The 18,852-nt window shown below is 44.7% G+C and overlaps 3 protein-coding genes across 8 annotated transcripts in view; 1 reads left to right on the top strand and 2 right to left on the bottom strand.

The window, feature by feature from the left end:
- Positions 1-296, bottom strand: part of CFAP57 (cilia and flagella associated protein 57) — an 88,114-nt gene extending 87,818 nt beyond the window's left edge. For 4 of the 6 annotated variants that reach the window (XM_058442846.1, XM_032160511.3, XM_058442844.1 and 1 more), the window contains exon 1: positions 208-296. Coding sequence is in view for 1 of the 6 variants with exons in the window: in XM_058442843.1 (XP_058298826.1) it covers positions 208-241 (34 nt within the window). In the remaining 5 variants the exon portion in view is untranslated. The remainder of the gene's footprint in view (positions 1-207) is intronic. The other 2 variants (XM_058442843.1, XM_058442842.1) reach the window with 2 other exon arrangements.
- Positions 119-8,352, top strand: EBNA1BP2 (EBNA1 binding protein 2). Its single transcript, XM_032160585.3, has 9 exons — positions 119-608; positions 692-775; positions 1,010-1,182; positions 1,777-1,900; positions 3,616-3,705; positions 5,406-5,481; positions 5,724-5,817; positions 7,856-8,018; positions 8,168-8,352. Exons 1-9 carry the CDS (start codon positions 543-545, stop codon positions 8,216-8,218), a joined length of 921 nt encoding a protein of 306 aa, XP_032016476.1. The 5' UTR covers positions 119-542; the 3' UTR covers positions 8,219-8,352.
- A 4,352-nt stretch (positions 8,353-12,704) lies between these two features.
- CFAP144 (cilia and flagella associated protein 144) lies at positions 12,705-18,300 on the bottom strand. The gene is made up of 4 exons (XM_058442795.1): positions 18,267-18,300; positions 18,031-18,090; positions 15,931-16,034; positions 12,705-12,864 (listed from the first exon to the last, which is right to left on the bottom strand). The coding sequence occupies exons 1-4, from the start codon at positions 18,298-18,300 to the stop codon at positions 12,757-12,759; spliced, it is 306 nt and encodes a 101-aa protein (XP_058298778.1). The 3' UTR covers positions 12,705-12,756.
- Positions 18,301-18,852: the final 552 nt, after the last annotated feature.

Genomic DNA, 18,852 nt, shown 5'->3' with positions numbered 1-18,852 from the left:
CCCGCTCCGACCCCGCCCCCGGCCCGGACACGCCCCGCCCAGCATCCAGGACACGCCCTCCCCGCCCTTTGCCCCTCCCCTTGCCCCTCCTCCGGGGCCATTCTCCGCGCCGCGCCACCCCACGCCCACGGCTCCTTTTTCTGCCTTTTCCTTCGTACCCTCACTGCTACCAGCTCCTTCTGGCGACCCCCAGGTACCCCCTCCCACCTTTCGCTTCTCTCTGGGTCAGCAGACCACGCATGTATCCAGAAGCGCTACCTGTACGGATCCTAAGCAACCCGGGCACTTTCAAACGCCATAGCGGTTCCTATAGCAACGACAAACCGGAAGTATAGTTTGCCGCCGGAAGCGGAAGTCCCAATCAAAAGTTGAGCAGTAGCTGTGAGTTGCTGGCGCTGGAGCGATTCGGTGGCACGTGGAGCCACGGCGTGGGAGTAGGGGGCTGAAGGCAGGCAGCAGCGGCCAGGGCCGCCCTCTGCTAGCCGCTTGGGTCTCGGGATACCCCGCTTCTTCCTGTGGGTGTGGGACGTGCGTGCGGCGAGATGGACACTCCCCCGCTCTCGGATTCCGAGTCGGAATCTGATGAATCCCTTGTCACAGACAGAGAGGTAGGTGTCAGCCGAGCTCGCGGGGCTGGGCGTGGGAGAGAGGGCCTTACACCCCTGGGAGTGACCGTGATTGTGTCCTGCAGTTGCAGGATGCGTTTTCCCGAGGGCTTCTGAAGCCAGGCCTCAATGTCGTGCTAGAGGGGCCGAAGAAGGCCATGAACGACGTGGTGAGCGCGGGCACAGGGTCGGGGGTACTCGGATATGGGATGCGCATCAGGCCCTGTTGGGCTTGGGAGACCGATTCTTGTCCCAGGAAAGATGCACCCTGCGCCTCGCCAAGAGGGTCGATTACCTGTCTGGGTATTGGGGATAAGCACTTTGTCCCTTCGCCTAACAGCCTGTGCTTGGGAAAGACAAACTCAGAGTTCCCTTCTTGTGAGCTCAGTGTCTGGATTTCCTAGAATGGCCTGAAGCAATGTTTGGCAGAATTCAAGCGGGATCTGGAATGGGTTGAAAGGCTCGATGTGACACTGGGTCCGGTGCCGGAGATCGGTGGATCTGAGGCGCCAGCACCTCAGAACAAGGACCAGAAAGCTGTTGATCCAGAAGACGACTTCCAGCGAGAGATGAGTTTGTATGTTTGTTTTCAAATGTTAGAGAAGTTGAGGATCCTTGTGCAGGAGAGTGGGAAAGAGGGGAAATTAGCCTGCACTCAGAATAAGCCTAGAAGTAGGGAGAGCGGCTTCTTTTGACTAAGAATAGCTAGGATATTCTCCCTGTTTGAGAGAAGAGCTCCTTGGTCCACGGTCACGATCCAAAATCCAGTTTATGGGCTAATTTGAAATACTCATTTTAAAGCTTTTTGCGCATGCTTCAGTTATTAGGAAAAAACAAACAAACATTGCTTATGGGATGTTCTTGTGTGGAATTGCTTTAGTAATTACATAAGAATCCATAATCGACATTAGTTTGTGTTAATGGGTACCTTTAGAGTAGTCATTCTCTTAAACTATTTTTAGCAATACCCCTCCCTTTTTTAAAAACTAGTATACGGCTACATTTCTTTTAGATACTAAATCAGTGAGACAGTTTTTGTTTGTTTGTTCTTGCTAATGGAGGTCAGATTTTGAGAGTCCTTCTGAGTTTGAGTAACTCATGAGAGGCAGTGAAAAGGAACATAAGGCCTCTCTCCTTCACCTCATTACACATTTTGTCCTACGATTCTCAGCTATCGCCAAGCCCAGGCCGCAGTGCTTGCAGTCTTACCCCGCCTCCATCAGCTCAAAGTCCCTACCAAGCGACCCACTGATTATTTTGCGGAAATGGCCAAATCTGATCTGCAGATGCAGAAGGTAAGAAATAAAAGTTTTCCTGTGGAAAGTCAAAACTTTGTACTTAAGGATATTCAGCTGGCTTAGAAAGATAGCTATGAGCCCAATAATGGGGAGCCAGTTGTCAGAGGACAATTATTACCTCTTCCATAGATGGGCTACTTCAGAGTCATGCCAGTTACCACCAATTAGATGCATACAAGAATGACATTTTTTCTAAAATCAGCAATTAAGGAGAGGAACAGTGCTGTGTGAAGTGTGGTCCCCAAGGTGAAGATGGCCCAGTGCATTTCCTAGCTGGCGTGGTCACAGCATGGTGTGCAGAGAGGACAGCATTCTTGTGCCCTTGCCACTGTCAGTGCTAGAACTTGTAGACAATTACTTTTCTCTGGGCCTCAGTTTTCTCCTCTATAAAATGGGGGATTCTTAGATGGTTCAGATATAGTACAATTTAGAGTTGGGTAGAACTTGGACCTCATTTAACTTTGGAGGAGGGGACTGCCAGCATGTAATCCAACATATATTCAGCCCTGCATAGCCATGGGTTCAGCATCTGTGGATTCAACCAACCTCGGATCAAAAATATTTGGGAAAAAAATTTGAAAATGTTGCAGAAGGAAAACTGAATTTTCCATGTGCTGAGAACTACATTGAATCCATGAGAATGAGGTGATCCATAGCATTGTATTTGGTATTATAAGTAATCTAGAGACTATTTAAAGCAGCAGTCTGGCACTAGAGACCAGTTTCATGGATGACAATTTTTGCATGAACTTGGGGAGGCGATAGTTTTGGGATGAAACCGTTCCACCTCAGATCATCAGGTATTAGATTCTTATAAGGAGCACGCAACCTAGATCCTTTGCATGCATAGTTCACAGTAGAGTTCGCACTCCTATGAGAATTTAACGCCGCCACCAATCTGACAGGAGGTGGAGCTCAGGTGGTAATGCTTGCTTGCTTGCCATTCACTTCCTGCTGTGTGGCCTGGTTCCTAACAGGCCACAGATTCATAGCGGGTTCATAGCGGTCTGTGGCCCAGGAGTTGAGGTCCCCTGACTTTAAAGTATACTGGAGGTGAGTGTAGGTTATATGCAAATGCTACACCATTTTTATATAAGGGACTTGAGCATCTGTGGATTTTGATGTCTGTAGTGGGTCCTAGAACTAATCCTCTATGGATACTGAGGGATGAGTATATTTAAATAGTACCCTGGGGTCTCAAGCTGGATTTTAGGGAGCTTTTGTCGTGGTAGTAGTTCACCTTCTCACTGTGAACTCTGTACAAGTTCTCACTGACAGCTTCTCATCCTTTAACTAAAATGTGTATGTTTGACCGAAAAGGCTAGGCACCTGGTATCTGCCTGGGTTTTTATTGTGTATGTGGTATACTAGAAAAGGACACTGAGGCCTCATACTGGTTTCCAGCCTCAGTCTACTGATAGTAGAAATGGGGAGAAGTTTGTCTTCTTTCCTGGGCTTCAGATAGGCAGTTTGTATAATGAAACAGACAGCACACTGGGAGTGGGAAGGTGACTTTCAATCTCTGGCTTCACTCTGACACTTTTGGTAAAGTGCTCGGCCTGTGGGCCCCATTGTCCTCAGGGGTTGGAATTGATGATTTATAAGTTCCATGGTTTAAAGAACAGGGAATATCTGTTCCCTGCTCTAGTGCATCCTAAGTAGTGGTCATTCCAGATTCAAATAACATGAACTGACAGCATTTTGTGTTGTAGATTCGACAGAAGCTGCAGACTAAACAGGCTGCCATGGAGAGGTCTGAAAAGGCTAAGCAACTGCGAGCACTTAGGAAATACGGGAAGAAGGTGAGAAGGAAAGTGTGCAGGGAACAGGAAGGGGCGGAGTGTGTGTGTTAGATGAGATTGCCGTGGTCTGACTTGGTCCCCTGAACTGAACGGAACTGTGTGTTGATCACGTGTTTACCGTCTGTCAGTGTATGTGCTGGTATTCATGAGCACAGTCTTGCCTGGACGTGAGTGGTTCCCCAGGAGTAGTGTGGTGACTGCAGGCGAGCCAGTCATCTCTCTGGGCGTTAGTTTTCACATCTGTACACTGGGTCCAGATGAGCGGTTTCCAAACCTGACCTTACAGCAAAATCACCAGGGGAAATTTTTCAAAACAGAATTCTAGACTTCAGAATCCCCGGGAATCTGTGCCTGTTTTCCCCTCTTCCCCAAAAGCTTTCCAGGTGATTCTGAAATGCATCCTGGTTTGGGATTCACTGACCTATGTGATAATCACGTTCCTGAAGAAATTATCGTAATGATTGTCATCCAATCTGAAAGATTGCCTGTGTGTTTGAACTATGAATGTCTGAGTTCTAATGTAACACCAGATCAGGCATACCCTAAAACTTTTCTTGGTTTTCCTTTTTTATTTCATGGTCATCTAAGAAAGAAGATGACGGGTTTTAAAGTTAGGATTGTGGGAAGAAATGAATGTGAGGAAGATTGGCGTGGGTGTTAAGACTTTGTCAACATTTGGACATGAGCACTTGTGATCTGGGCTGCAGAACTCTTGTCCACATTTGGGGTCGTTTCACTGATACATTCTCAGGAAAGTAGGAATAGGCTGGGATCCTGTCCTCTACAAAAGGCCTTTTGCAGATTTATTATTTCTTTGATCTGGAGGTGGATGGCTGAGATTCTCTCAAAGACACCAGGAATTAATTTAACATAACCAAAGTTACCAAAAGCAAAGATAAACTCACTTGGGCCTCTTAGTTCACTGTTCCTAGTTTAAGGAAACATTGGGGAAGAGGTTGTTAACTGGGGGCGAATTTGCTCCCCAAGAGTTTTCTGTGACTGCCTGGAGATATTTTTAGTTGTCAAATTTGGGAGGGAGGGTACTACTGGCATCTAGTAGGTAGAGGGCAGGGGTGCTGCTAAATATCCTACAGTGTAGGACAGGCCCCTACACCCCAGCAAAGAATTATTCTCTCCACACTGTAGCAGTATCAAAATTGAGAAACCCTCTGTTAGAGTATTATAAAGTGTCTCCTTTTATCCTTCAAACTTTTTTCTTTTCTTTACCTGGGGACACTGTTTTTTTCTCTTCCTTTTGGTACTTTCATGCCTAGTGAGTTAGGTAATTAATCTGTCCAAATGTGATGCGAGAAATCGATGTTGTCTTAAACATGATTTACTTCAGTTTTGTAGGCAGGATTGTATAACAGGGTGAGTGCTGGCTTTGGAGTCAAACAGCCTGCGTCATCTCAGCTGTGCACTTTTTCTCTGTGCGACTTGGGCAAGTTAACTTCTCTGTGCTTCAGTTTAGGGGATAACACAAATTTCAACTTCACTGGATTGTTATGAGACCGATATATCTTCATCTATGAAGAATATACCTAGATCTGAGAGTATACTTAAGAGTCCCTAATACAGTTTTTGGCACATGGTAAATGTCAAAGGGTAGCGGTATTAATCATGGTGTTGCTATTGAGACAATGTAGACACTGGAGTAATGGTATGGAATGGCTGTAACAGTTCTTGTGTTCATATCACAGGTGCAAACGGAGGTTCTTCAGAAGAGGCAGCAGGAGAAAGCACATATGATGAATGCTATTAAGAAATATCAGAAAGGTCGGTACCTCTCTCTGCTAGGGGAACGAGGGTAGCAGGTACTTTAGAGTTGATTTGAACACTTAGTGCTTTGGAGCCTTCTTGGTTGATGTGGACTTATCGGATCTAAGTTTTGGGAGTGGTGTTGGAGAGCAGGATGTGACTCTTAAAATCAGTGTAGCAAATAACAGCCTTATATGGCGGTTCAAACTTTTATTCTTAAAATACAATGGTGCTGATCAAAACTACTTCTTCACTTACAGGCTTCTCTGATAAACTGGATTTCCTTGAGGGAGATCAGAAACCTCTGGCACAGCGCAAGAAGGCAGGAGCCAAAGGCCAGCAGATGAGGAAGGGGTGAGAAGGGTTTTGGCATGATTTCTTTGGTTCTGTGAGGTGTGATGGGGCCACAGGTCATGAGGATGGCAGACATAGCACCTCCACCGGCGCAGCCACAGAGTTCAGAGAGTGCAGCTGCTGCCTGGGGCCAGGACCCCTAGCACCGTGTGATGGGCCCTTTTAGCCATGTCAGTCTTTGAAGAGTAAAAGAAGGCACTTTATAAACTTTTTTTTTTGGACAGTCTCACTCTATCAACTCAGGCTACAGTGCAGTGGTATAGTCTTGGCTCATTGCAACCTCTGCCACCCGGGTTCAAGTAATTCTTGTGCCTCAGCCTCCTGAGTAGGTGGGACTACAGGTGTCCACCACCACACCCAGCTAATTTTTGTATTTTTAGTAGAGACAGGGTTTCACCATGTTGGCCAGGCTGGTCTTGAACTCCTGGACTCAAGTGATTGACCCACCTCAGCCTCCCAAAGTGCTGGGATTACAGGTGTGAACCACTGCACCCATCCTAAGAAGGTACTTTTAAGTATGTGGCACCCTTTAAGTGAATGCTGAGTAAAAGTTGATTCCCCATCACACAGTGTGATGGTTGAGAGTTCAGACCTAGGATTCAGATGCTGACTCTATCACTCAGTAGGAGGGCAGTTTTGAACAAGTTACTATACCTTTCTAAATGCTAATTGCCTCATCTGCTAAGTTGAGGAAATAGTGTCTGCCTCATAGTATGAAGATTGAAAGAGAGAATGTCAGCTCTCATTGTTCTTTCTAGTCTACTTTTTTGCATACCTGGATACCAGGCCTAGGGGAAATGATAATTTCCATGTAAGATAGTAAGTGCTATGATAGAGGCATATGGGGATTAGCACTGAGTCAGCTTTTATAAATACCTGACAGGGTCTGGGGATGGATTTCTGGAGGACTGTTCGACTTGAGCATTGCTTGAAGCATGAGTAGGAATTAACCACGAGAATAGAAGAGAAGCTGGGTTTGGGAAGAAGTAAGAGCTTGAACGAGCAAAGCCATCGAGATGTGAAACCTCAGGGTTTTGTGAGGAACAGTAAGCCCTTGGTGTCACTGGGAATACAGTGCGAAGCAAGGAGGGGTGCGATGTGGTTGGGGGGACCTGGGCTGTGGGTTTGCCTTGTTGAGGAGCTTGGGCTTTGTCCAGAAGGCAGTGGAGAGACTAGGTTGTAGGTTGTACTAACAATAATGAGCAGGTTATATTCATGTTTTTAAAAGATTACAGTGGATTTTGTATAAGTGACAGACTTGAGGGAAGCTGGGAAATTGACAAGGGTACTATTGCAAAAGTCGAGATAAGCAGTGATAATAACCTGAAAGTGGCAACTGAGGGAGAAGAGAAGATGGATTGAAGAAACATTTAAGAGGTGAAATGAACAGGACTCAGTAATTGAATTGGGGATGTAGAGTGAGAGAAGAACCAAGGCTGACTCCCACATGTTTAGCTTGTGTGTCTGGGTTGGTGGGAGCAGCGCCAGCCTCAGGTGAGGGCATATGTACAGGAAGTAGAGCCAGTCCAGGAGATGACGTGAATTTGGAGATGCTGAATTCAAGATTCCTATTGGATGACCAGTTTTACATTTGAATGTTATTCCATTTGAATGTTATTTGAATGCCTATAATTACATTTGAATGTTTACATTTGAACGTATTCATTACATTACATTTGGATGTTAACTGCATGTATTTACCCTTGAGAGGAATAGACACAACTGAGGGTGATTTAATAAGATTTGGTTAAAATAGAAAGCTTTCTAAAGACAGCAGGAAGCCACGTGATATATGTAGAGCCTTCCCTGCTTCTTGCTTTATTTTCCTGCCCTGGTGGTCAGAACTGTAAATAGGTGAGCTAGATGAGTTTGTCTAGAGAGGCTGTAGCATAGGATTGTGGGGCCAAGGATGAGATTCTGGGTTAGAGACGTGCCTAAGGGGCTTTGCTTATAGAAAGGAAACTGAGAGCATTGCTGGGCCATCAGATTCATCAGGCTTTACAGTGCTGTGGTGATGGCTAGGACCATTCTTTTCCAGGCCCAGTGCTAAACGACGATATAAAAACCAGAAGTTTGGTTTTGGTGGAAAGAAGAAAGGCTCAAAGTGGAACACTCGGGAGAGCTATGATGATGTATCTAGCTTCCGGGCCAAGACAGCTCATGGCAGAGGCCTCAAGAGGCCTGGCAAGAAAGGATCAAATGTAAGTGAGCCCAGGTGCCCGGGTGAGGAGCAGCCTCAGCCTCCCCTCCCACTCCCAACCCTGCCCTCTCCCTTCAGTTCTGTTTGTCCTCACCCTGGGGCAGAAGGCACGCTGCTATGTGACCAGATGTGGTATGTCTTTTTCTGTAGAAGAGACCTGGAAAACGAACAAGAGAGAAGATGAAGAACAGAACACACTAAACAGCATCTTTGAATACAAAGAACCAAGAAAAAGGAATGAAGACTCGCAATTTCACAACACACTTTGATCCCTTCTGTTGGTGTCATGTTGTAAACATTTCTGTCAATAAACTAAAGAAAAATTATTAAAGGAACACATACCTTTGGTTAAATAGTCTAGACTACAAGATTGAGAAGTTACTTTCCATTGCTATCTATTGATAATTTAGACATTGAGTTCAAATTGCCTTCATTTTATGATAAATGATGATTTAACTGACACCTTCCTCATTTCCTTTGTCTCATCCTTCTAAATAGTTATATTACAATCAATCCCTGTGAAGCTCAATGCCCATATTTTACAGGCGTGAGCCACCGTGATTTTCTTTGTGGTACAGCTTTTGGTTTTTCCATTACATTCTTCTGCTTCACCTTACATTCTTACATTCTTCTGCTTGCCTAGTTTTCCTTCTATATTCTTAGTTCTTTCCAGATGCTTTGTCATTTTACCCACTTTATAATTTTTCTCCTACAACCTAGTTATGCCACACAACTGTCACCTTTTTTCTAGAGCGTTTAAGTTGGCGCCATTATTTCCAGAATCCCATGTTTTTCCATCTTAGCGTATGCCTTCTTTTGCTGTGTACCATTTTTGGTATCTTACTAAGAAAGGGAAGATGAGACGTAAAATTTTTATCTCCTTGCATTTCTGAAATTGCCTTTAATTTGGGCTGATAGGAATTTCCTCCTTAGAATTTTAGAATTTCGCAGGCACTGTCTTAAGTTTTATTTCAGTTCTACTTTTGGGGGAGATACATCTTTGTTTTTTTAAATCTCTTTTTTTTTTTTTTGAGACACAGTCTCGCTCCATCGCCCAGGCTGGAGTGCAGTGACACAACCTTGGCTTACTGCAACCTCCACTTCCCGGGTTCAAGCAATTCTGCCTAAACCTCCTAAGTAGCTGGGATTACAGGCGTGCACCACCACACCCAGCTAATTTTTGTATTTTTAGTAGAGACAGGGTTTCACCACGTTGGCCAGGCTGGTCTCGAACTCCTGACGTCAAGTGATCCACCTGCCTCTGCCTCCCAAAGTGCTGGGATTACAGGCGTGAGCCACTGCACCCGGCCAGATTTGTATTTTTTAAAAGGACTTTTGGACAATTTTTTTTAAAGCTCACAGAACAATTGTAATTTCCCCCCAATGATGATGAAGATCACTTTGCATAGTTTCAGCAAGCAGGACATTTTTGTAGTCCTGCACTATTGTGCAAAGTGAAGACTGACCTTATATGCTTTTTTTAGATGAGTATACACAGTAACAGCTTTCTGTTTTTTGGGCAGAGTTGGGAAGGGGATGAAAGCAGAAAATGCGGTTGCTCTCTGCAGGAGCAGAGCTGCAGAAGCACATTGACTGCTTTCAGGGCACAACCTTGTGATGAAAACATTCAGGCATTTAATCTATTTTATAATTTACACTAGATTGTAAAACTAGATTCACCTTTCTGCATATCAACAAATCTACTTTTTATGCTGTCCTGAAAATTTAAATATTCATGATGATGAATTCAAGTGTAATTATAATAGGTACATTTTTCACATTGACGACTAGATGTCCAATAATGTTTCAGAATCTTTTGGTATAAGATTTTTTTGTTGTTTGTTTTTTATTTTTTGAGACAGAGTTTTGCCTTGTCACCCAGGCTGGAGTGCAGTGGCGTGATCTTGGCTCACTGCAACCTCTGCCTCCTGGGTTCAAATGATTCTCCTGCTTCAGCCTCCCAAGTAGCTGGGATTACAGGCGCCCGCCACCAAGCCTGGCTAATTTTTGTAGTGTAGAGATGGGGTTTCACTATGTTGGCCAGGCTGGTCTCGAACTCCTGACTCTGGTGATCTGCCTGCCTTGGCCACCCAAAGTGCTGGGATTACAGGTGTGAGCCACCACGCCAGGCCTAAGATCTCTAATTGGAAGTCATTGGACCTCAACTGCATGCACGTAAACTCACTCTTCTGGCCAATCAGAAATGATACCTGATCATAATCCTGTATATCATCTACTACATTGCTGGTTGAATTACTTCCAGTACTAGATATGCAGTTTTGCTGTAGATGATGGTAGCTATGATGATACCAAAGAGAAGGCTCTTTTTAGCCCAACAAAAATTTTAAAAAAACATTGAAAACAAGCAGAGTGGATATGTAAGAATTATGCATGTGCTCATGGAAAAGCAATTTCAAACAGACGTGTAGAGGAAAACGAACCTGTTCTATTCTGATATAAAAATGATGCACAGTATTTCATTTGCATTTTACAAAACAGAACCCAGATTATATGCAGCATTTACAAGTATCTTACCTTGTATCACAACGCAGGATTCTACTGCTCCCCATCAATGTACTCTGAATTTCTGTATATGGGCTTCTGTGATATAAAATGGGGCGAATCTGCTGAGACTTGCCCTCACGGTTTCCATCCTTAACCAAACCCTATTAGATATTGGAAGGTCCATGGCCTTCTTCTCAAAACAAATAATTAAAATAAAAATCAAGATCCCAAGACAAAGTATACCTAACTCTTTTTAAATAATGAGCAATGATTTCTTGTCATTAGGTGCATTCCCCCTCACTCAGGAATAAGAGATCTTTAACAGTTTCTTCTTTATCCGCTTAGGCCAAAGAAAAAGCCAAAGTGATCACTATATATTAAAATTTAGATATTAATTTTATTTTCTCTAAGTTTTTATACTTCTTAGTTTAAAAAAATGCCAAAATGCTCATGTTCTGGTTTCCTGTGGTTTAAATAGCAACATAGGATGGCAACATTGGCTTCTGTGGTTTTACAAAGACAACTCCCTTGGCATACAGAATGGCCAACAAAGGATCTAGTTCGATGGCAGCTGGGAACAAGTCTAACTTTCTGGAAGTCATCATTTGAGGCTTCAGAGCAGCACACTTCTTTTCTTTTTTTTTCTTTTTTTTTTTTTTTTTTTTGAGATGGAGTCTTGCTCTGTCGCCCAGGCTGGAGTGCAGTGGCCTGATCTCAGCTCATTGCAAGCTCTGCCTCCCAGGTTCACACCATTCTCCTGCCTCAGCCTCCCGAGTCGCTGGGACTACAGGCGCCCACTGTCACGCCCGGCTAATTTTTTGTATTTTTAGTAGAGACGGGGTTTCACCATGTTAGCCAGGATGGTCTCGATCTCCTGACCTTGTGATCCACCTGCCTTGGCCTCCCAAAGTGCTGGGATTACAGGCGTGAGGCACCGCGCCCAGCCTCAGCACACTTCTTTTCATTTGCCTGCTCCATTACCTCATGAGTTGACTCTTTGATTTCATTTCTCCTTTTTTTTTTTTTTTTTTGAGCCTCAGTGCTGGCTCAATGATATCTTTGTGATCAGTTCCTAGATTACGTTCCTTACCTGCTGGCCCTTTTGCAAAGATTCCTTTGACTTCCTTCCTTCCACCCCTTCCCCTCCTTGGCATCCTCTTTAAGAAGCTAAGGCTCCATGACGAAGAGATGGTATTGGATCCCTTGTGCCCTCCACCCTTTCCTCGTGCAGCACCTAGGGGTGCAGGAGACCAGATTTCTGCTAATACAGCCCACCCAGTCATTTGCGCACTCTGCAGAGATCGGTGGCCTACATGGTCGTGCAGAGGTGGCACACTGGCTGTAGGGGCTGAGCAGAAGCTGAGATGGCTGCAACTCTGAAGCAGGTGCTAGCTCAACAGGATGAGGTCCAGGAGGAGTGGTTCGTAGCAGGAAGGGGAAATGGAAACTGACTTCCCTGGTTCTTTCCTTAAAGGTCTCTCAAATGGTACTATGTGGGGGTCTCTAGAGAAGTTTCATTATTTTTCCAGAGGGGAACACTCCATCTTCAAACCTAGGGTAAAAATGTAGTATATGTGTGGGTGGGCACCTGGGCTAGGGGTTCAGCCTTCTTTTTGTAGATTTTCACAGATTGTTTTCAGTTCTGTGCCTGGCTCGTGCCTTGTGTTTTAGTAACCTTGTGCCCTGAGCTTCTTCTCTTCCCCCAAGAATAAACCCCCAGCCTCCAGCGCAGGGGAGATGTTATAAACCCGGCTCCCGGTGTGTGTGGGGATGGGATTACCCCTACCCACATCCAATTTCGGTTCTCTGCTTCACACCCCACTCAGTCTCAGAGTCCTGAACCTCTATCTAGAGTTCTGGAAACCCTTGCTCAGAGGCATTCCATCAGTTTGCATTTTGTGGTTCCTGCCATCCTCCTCCATCAGCTTTCTATCTCCTGAACACACTTCCAGTTTTTTTCTGTTGGTAACATTTTCCTTCCATTCTCTCAGTGGTGGGTTTTGTATCCCTTTGTGATCCTTTATTAGTATTAGGAAGGCAGAGCAGATGATTGTATGCAATTCGCCCACCATCTTTATCTGATTTCTCACATTGCTTTACCACACAAGGATTTCAACCAGTGGACTTGACCGGAAATGGGAAAAGTGAGACTTCGTTTTAAAGTAATATTTTATTTCTCTGGGCTGTGGACACTTAGGGCATTAGATCCATAGACGGGCTCCTCTGCTGGGATGCTACTTGTGGTGATCATCTCCTAAGCCCCACGTTTTAGCCTTGTACAGAGTGATGTCACTGCAGACCCTGAAGTGATTCAGCCTGCGGTCATGGCGTTCTGGGTTGATCTAGAAAGGAGGATGCAGAATCAGAAAGAAGCCTGTGAGGATGCAGGAGGACCTGGGTTTGGAGTCAATGGGCCTGGCTTATATCAGGCTCCACCCTCCCAACCTGTGGCTGCATTGTGGAATGCAGATGACCACATGTACATCAAAAAGGTTGTGAAGTCGGAGGAGAATAACCTACGCACAGTTGTGGTCCTCCCTGTCCCACTGCCTGCCTTGGAGGCCATAGTATCCTCAGCACCTAGAGCAAGACCCAGCGCATGCTAGGTATTCAATGCATATTTGCTGAAAGAATGAATTTGTTGAGTCACGTAGAATCTGAGTAAAAGTCGGCACTCCGACACATCGATCTTATAGAAGTTACACCGTGCAAATAATTTAAAAAATGTACTTCCAGGAAATGTTACCAGGAGATGAGAGGCTGAGCGATGGTCATTGAGTCTGGCTTTGCCAGTGTCCCAGTACTGAGATTGGAGGTATCTTGTCTATCCAAGGTGAGGGTACCTGCCAGGGGGCAGGGAGCTTCAAGTTGCAGCTGATCAAGCCTCTTCTGCCCCAGCTACTTCACTCTGAAGCTCCAACTTAATTACCGCTTCTGGTTGCACAACACCTGCATCTAATGGTTTTTGGGGTATACTTTCTTACTATGCTAGCAGTGCCCTTGGGATGGCATTGTCCCCAGGTTTATATGATGAAGAGCATGGAATATTTGCAGACCCTTCGCAACTCCAGAGTGCTCACTGATCTGGAGACACATGCAGTCTGTGATCTGCAGAGCCTATGAAGGTCCGAGCAGGGCAGGCCACACTTGTCCCTCCTGTCATCGTAAGCCTGCATGAGATGCCCTGGAGGGTCAAAGATGGAACATCTCCACATGCACACTTTGTACTTGTGTGAGCCAGGTCTTTAACAAAATGAAGAATGGTGAATTAATTTACTTGTGCATTGTACTACTCTTCTAAGTTGCTTCATGATCTATCTTGGCTGATTTCTATCTTCACATGAACACCCCATCCTTCACAACCTTTCTTCTCCCCGGCAAAGATCATTTCCTTGAATGAACTCCACTCAGGCACCCTGAATTACTTTTCAGCTAGGTCTGATTTTGGGATTTCCATTTCCTCTGCATTGTCCAATTCTAGTAAAAATCCTGCTAAGGTGATTTAACCAGAATCCCCCACCTTTAATATCTGATCACCCTTGATATCCGACTGGGTTCCTCATCCTCCACCACTCTCCAGGTGATGTCTGATCCTGCTAGCCTGCCTTCAGCAAGCACCCTGTTAGGTGGAAGTTAGCCAGAATCCGCCCCTACCCCTGGTGTTTCCTCCTAGTATTTTTCCATCACTCACCCCCACCTTGCTCCTTGGCTACACAGTTGCACTTGCCCATGCTGTAATCAGAGTTGAGGCCAGGCTCTCTCCCTCCCTCACTGCAAAACCCCATAGTGGTGCTTATGCCTTTCACAGTAGTTTCCCCACTTGGAAAAGTCTTCTTTCTGGTTTTTAAATTTTAAATTAATTTTTTTCCACTAGCACTTCCAGTACCATTCCTTCTGGTTTTTAACAGTCATTGAATATTGGCCCATTATTCATATTTATATTTGATAACTGTCATTGAATACAAATCTTAACACTTTTCTTATTCATGACGTTATTTTCCCACCTCCTCTTTCTCTTTGAGTGGTTATCTTCTCCAGCTCTCTAACCATACCTGTCCCTTTGTACAAAGTCCCTCCTTGTAGGTATGTATATATGTGTATACACATATGGGTGTATATATGTACATATATATGTACATATTTTGTATATTATAATAATATATAATATATTATAATAATATATAATATATTATAATAATATATAATATAATATATTATATTATAATAATATATAATATATTATAATAATATATAATATATTATATTATAATAATATATAATATATATATACAAAAAGAGAGACGAAGAAGAAAAAAAGTTAGAGAAAAATATAGAATAGATGCTTGGTAATGTAGGTGTTGAAGGTTTTCCAAAGCGAGGCACAAAACCCAGAAACCATAATGAAAAGTGGTGGCATATTTGATGACTTAAAAATGAAAACCTTCTGCATGACCAAAGACATACGCAGGTTTAAAGACTCACGTGGCAGAAATTTCTTGGACCTGTCTATTCCATATTGCACATTTCTCCCTTAAAAACAGAAGTGCTGTATTCCGTAGGGTGATTGTGTGCTAAAGTGGCTAATTGTGCCCTTCCAATCAAACAAGGAGAGGACACTTACTCACATGTCCCTTTTTTATGGTTTTTTGTTTTAATTTTTTAAATTTTTATTTTTTAATTTTAAAAAAATGTTATTTGTTTATATATTTTTAAAATTAATATATTTTTTTGAGACTGAGTCTCACTCTGTCACTCAAGCTGGAGTGCAATGGCGTGATCTCGGCCCACTGCAACCTCCGCCTCCTGGGTTCAAGTGATTCTCCTGCTTCAGCCTCCCCAGTAGCTGGGACTACAAATGTGGGACACCACACCCAGCTAATTTTTGTATTTTTAGTAGAGATGGGGTTTCGCCATGTTGGCCAGGCTGGTCTCAAACTCCTGAACTCAGGTGATCCGCCTGCCTTGGCTTCCCAAAGTGCTGAGATGACAGGCGTGAGCCACTACGCTCAGCCACATGTCCATTTTTTATGGGTAAGGAAGCAGAACTCAGAGATATTGAGTGGCACACCCAAGACCACCTTGCTGATAGCTGACGGAGCCGACTCAGGTATCTGTCATCAGTACCTTTATTTAAACACACAGTGTTTACCATGTGCCAGGCACTGTTCCAGGTACTGCACAAATATCACCTTGTTTCATCCTCATAACAAGCTTATGAGATAGGTACTGTATTCGCTCCATTTTACAACAATTAAACTGAGGCATAAGAGAGCTTAGTAACTTACCCAGCTGGTAAGAGGTAGCCAGGTTCAAGCCCAGGCATGTCTGGCCCCCTGCTCTATTCTACGGTCACCACCTACATTGCCGCTGTGTTTCCTCGTGTTTCCTGAGGAAGGAGCCACACTTACCAAGGGCTCTAAGTCCCATCCAACTTCCTGGTTTTCAGTCTGTGTCTCTGGGTATTTATTCCTTGGTCCCTGGGCAGCATGGTGAATGAGATTCAGAAACCTGGCTGGGAGACAAGGTATGAGTTATGAAGGAGTCAGGCTTTGGGACCAGAGGTTGGTCCTGTGCCCTTTCCTGCGTCCACATTGTTCCTTTCAGGCAGAGCATCTGGGCCTCGGAGGTTTGCCTCAGCCTCAAGACCAGGGTGTCTGGTCTCTCCACTCATCTTTCAACAAATATGTGGTGAGGTCAAACTCTGTGCCAGGCATGGTTCCGGGCGCTGGGCATAGAATGCTGAGTGACAGCATGGTCCCTGCTCTCCTAGAGCTCACGGTCTAGATGGGGCAGAGGACACAGTATCCAGGTTTACAAAATGACGTGATGGTGGCAGACAGGGATACGCGCTGTGAAGAAAGGAATAGGTGAAGGGTCATGTGTGGGCAAGGGCAGCTGCTGTAGATGGGGCGGCGAGAGAAGGCCTCTCTGGTTGCCAAGTAGGAGCCAGCCCTGGGAAGAGGCAGAGGAGGAGCACACTGCAGACAGCAAGAGCAAAGGCCCCGAGGCATGAGCGAGTTTGGCCAGTGTAGCACAACAGAGAGTGAGGAGCAGGGTTGTAAGAAGTGAGGTCAAGTCTTTGTGTATTGAAATAAGTATGGCTGCCGACACCAGATGGATTTGCAGCTCCATAGTTCTTCTGCCCTATCAAGTCTCCACCGGAGAGAGGCAGGCAGACAATGGAATGAACCTGGGCTTTGGAGTCAGTGCTACTACCGGCTTGTTGGGTGGCATCACTTCTCTGGGCCACACTTGACTCATCTGTGAAATGGGAGGAAAATGTCTATCTCAGCAAGATGGCTGGGAATGAAATGAAGGAAGGTGATTCGAGGGACTGACACTGGGCTGGCACATCCTTAATGTAAGAGAGAGAGCAGCTAACTCCTGCCTGGCTTTCAGGACCCTCATTTCCTGTTCTATTCCTTATTACTACAGGTTCCCTTTACCCTCTAGTCAGGAGAGTGCACTACAGATAACACCTTACTGCCTGTGATGATGCCCTCTCTATTAGTTTATTGACTTCTCTGCCTCCTTCGTAATGCTCTGAGAGCCTCTGCTCTCCCACTTCCCATCCCAGCTGCAGTCATCCGTCCTTCACCAAATTTTGCTCATGGAAGGCAGAGGGGAAGAAGGAAAGCTTTCCAAGAGGGATCAGGTTTTCCACCAAATATCTCTCCTCCCTCACTCCCAAATAGGGCCCTTTCTCCACCTCTATGTTGTGGCCATGCCAAACTACTTGTAGTCATGTTTCTCATTTCTGTAACTTTCCATAGAATTCAGAATGTCCTTCCACAATCTTCTCCACCTCACCTTGTGGTCACCTCCTCCAAGAGGTCTTCCCAGAATTCCACTGCCTGACGGAGGCACCTGTTTCCTATGCTGTTCTCACATCAGTCATGGTCGCTCTTTACTTGTCTACTTATTTCCAAGTCTACTTCTCTTCTTCATTATGCTATGAGATCCCTCCACCCAGCCCCACCATAGAGATTACCTAATAATGAAAATAATCACGGGACTAATATTTCCTGAGGACCATGTACCAGCGACTGTTCTATGCACTGGCATTGTTTTGTTTAATCCTCACATCAATCCTGAGAAATAGGCTAAGAGAGGTAAAAAACCTGCCCAGTGTTACAGTTAATGAGTAGCAGAACCAGGATTTGAACTGAGTTAGTACAGCTTCAGAACTTGTGCTTATAACATCTACATGTTTGATGAATGAATGAAGGCAATGTTAAGCCAGTAGGAACATTAGTTGGCTTGACAGTTATAATTGAATATGTCCATCTTTTAAAAATTTTATTTAAAAAATATTTTAATTTTTTTATTCTATCTGCCACAGACTGAGTATCTGTCTTTTTTGAGCTTGGTTAGGATGAGTCCCATTTCCAGGATCAAAGCAGAGGACTCTGATGCTTGCTCCAAGATATCACGACCCTGAGAGGTCTCTCCAGCCAGCCTGCCTCTCTGGGCTCTATCTCAACGGCATTTCAAAGCCCAGGACTTACCATCTGCAGGTTCCTCCAGGTTATCATGCCAAGACATGGGCTTCCTGGTGACTGTATGAACTAGAAAAAAAAAAAAACAGCATCACAAGTTCAGATTAAAACATGAGTTCCCTGCCCTCTCTAAGGTCCACCTTAAACAGGGCACACATTTGGCACTCAGAGTATCTGGTACATGCCAGGTATTATCCTGGGTGCTAGGATAATACACGATTGGATAAGGCCCTCAAGAACCTCACAATCTACAGTGGCACTGCCCAGAATGGTGGTCATCGGCCACATGTGGCTCCCTGGATTTGAATAACTAAAATTAATTACACCGAACACTTCAGTTCCTTAGCCAAGTTAGTCACACTTCAAGTGCTCAATAGCTGCATGCGGTTAATGGCTACAGTTTTGACTACAGCCAAGACAGAGAACATTTTCATCACTGATGAATTCTCTTGGACAGTGCTGGCCTATGGGAAAGGCCAAAGAGGTTTGCCAGCCAGTGATCTATGCCCAGGAGGGCACATGGTAACAGAGGAGCAGCATCCACATTCATCCACTCAGCTCATAATTACTGTGCACTGAAGAACAGGCTGTAAACAAGACAGAGATGGTCTTGTGTCCCCTGAGCTTTTACTCGATTTGTGGTGACAGGCAATAAACATACATATATCACTGGGCAAATGTAAGTGTGATGGAGAACAGTAAAGCAGGTTACATGGATGGACAGTTGGTGTTGGGGCTGGGGTGTGGGTGATGTATCTCTAGGGAGATACATACGAGCAGAGTTTTGAATGAAGTGAGGGAATGTGCTGTGTGTGTGGGAAGCATATGAGC

The sequence above is a fragment of the Hylobates moloch genome, unplaced genomic scaffold (genome assembly GCF_009828535.3).
Source record: "Hylobates moloch isolate HMO894 unplaced genomic scaffold, HMol_V3 SCAFFOLD_8, whole genome shotgun sequence".
Taxonomy (NCBI): Eukaryota; Metazoa; Chordata; class Mammalia; order Primates; family Hylobatidae; genus Hylobates; species Hylobates moloch.
Note: the sequence above shows the minus strand (reverse complement) of the source record. Positions and strands in the feature narration are given on the sequence as shown.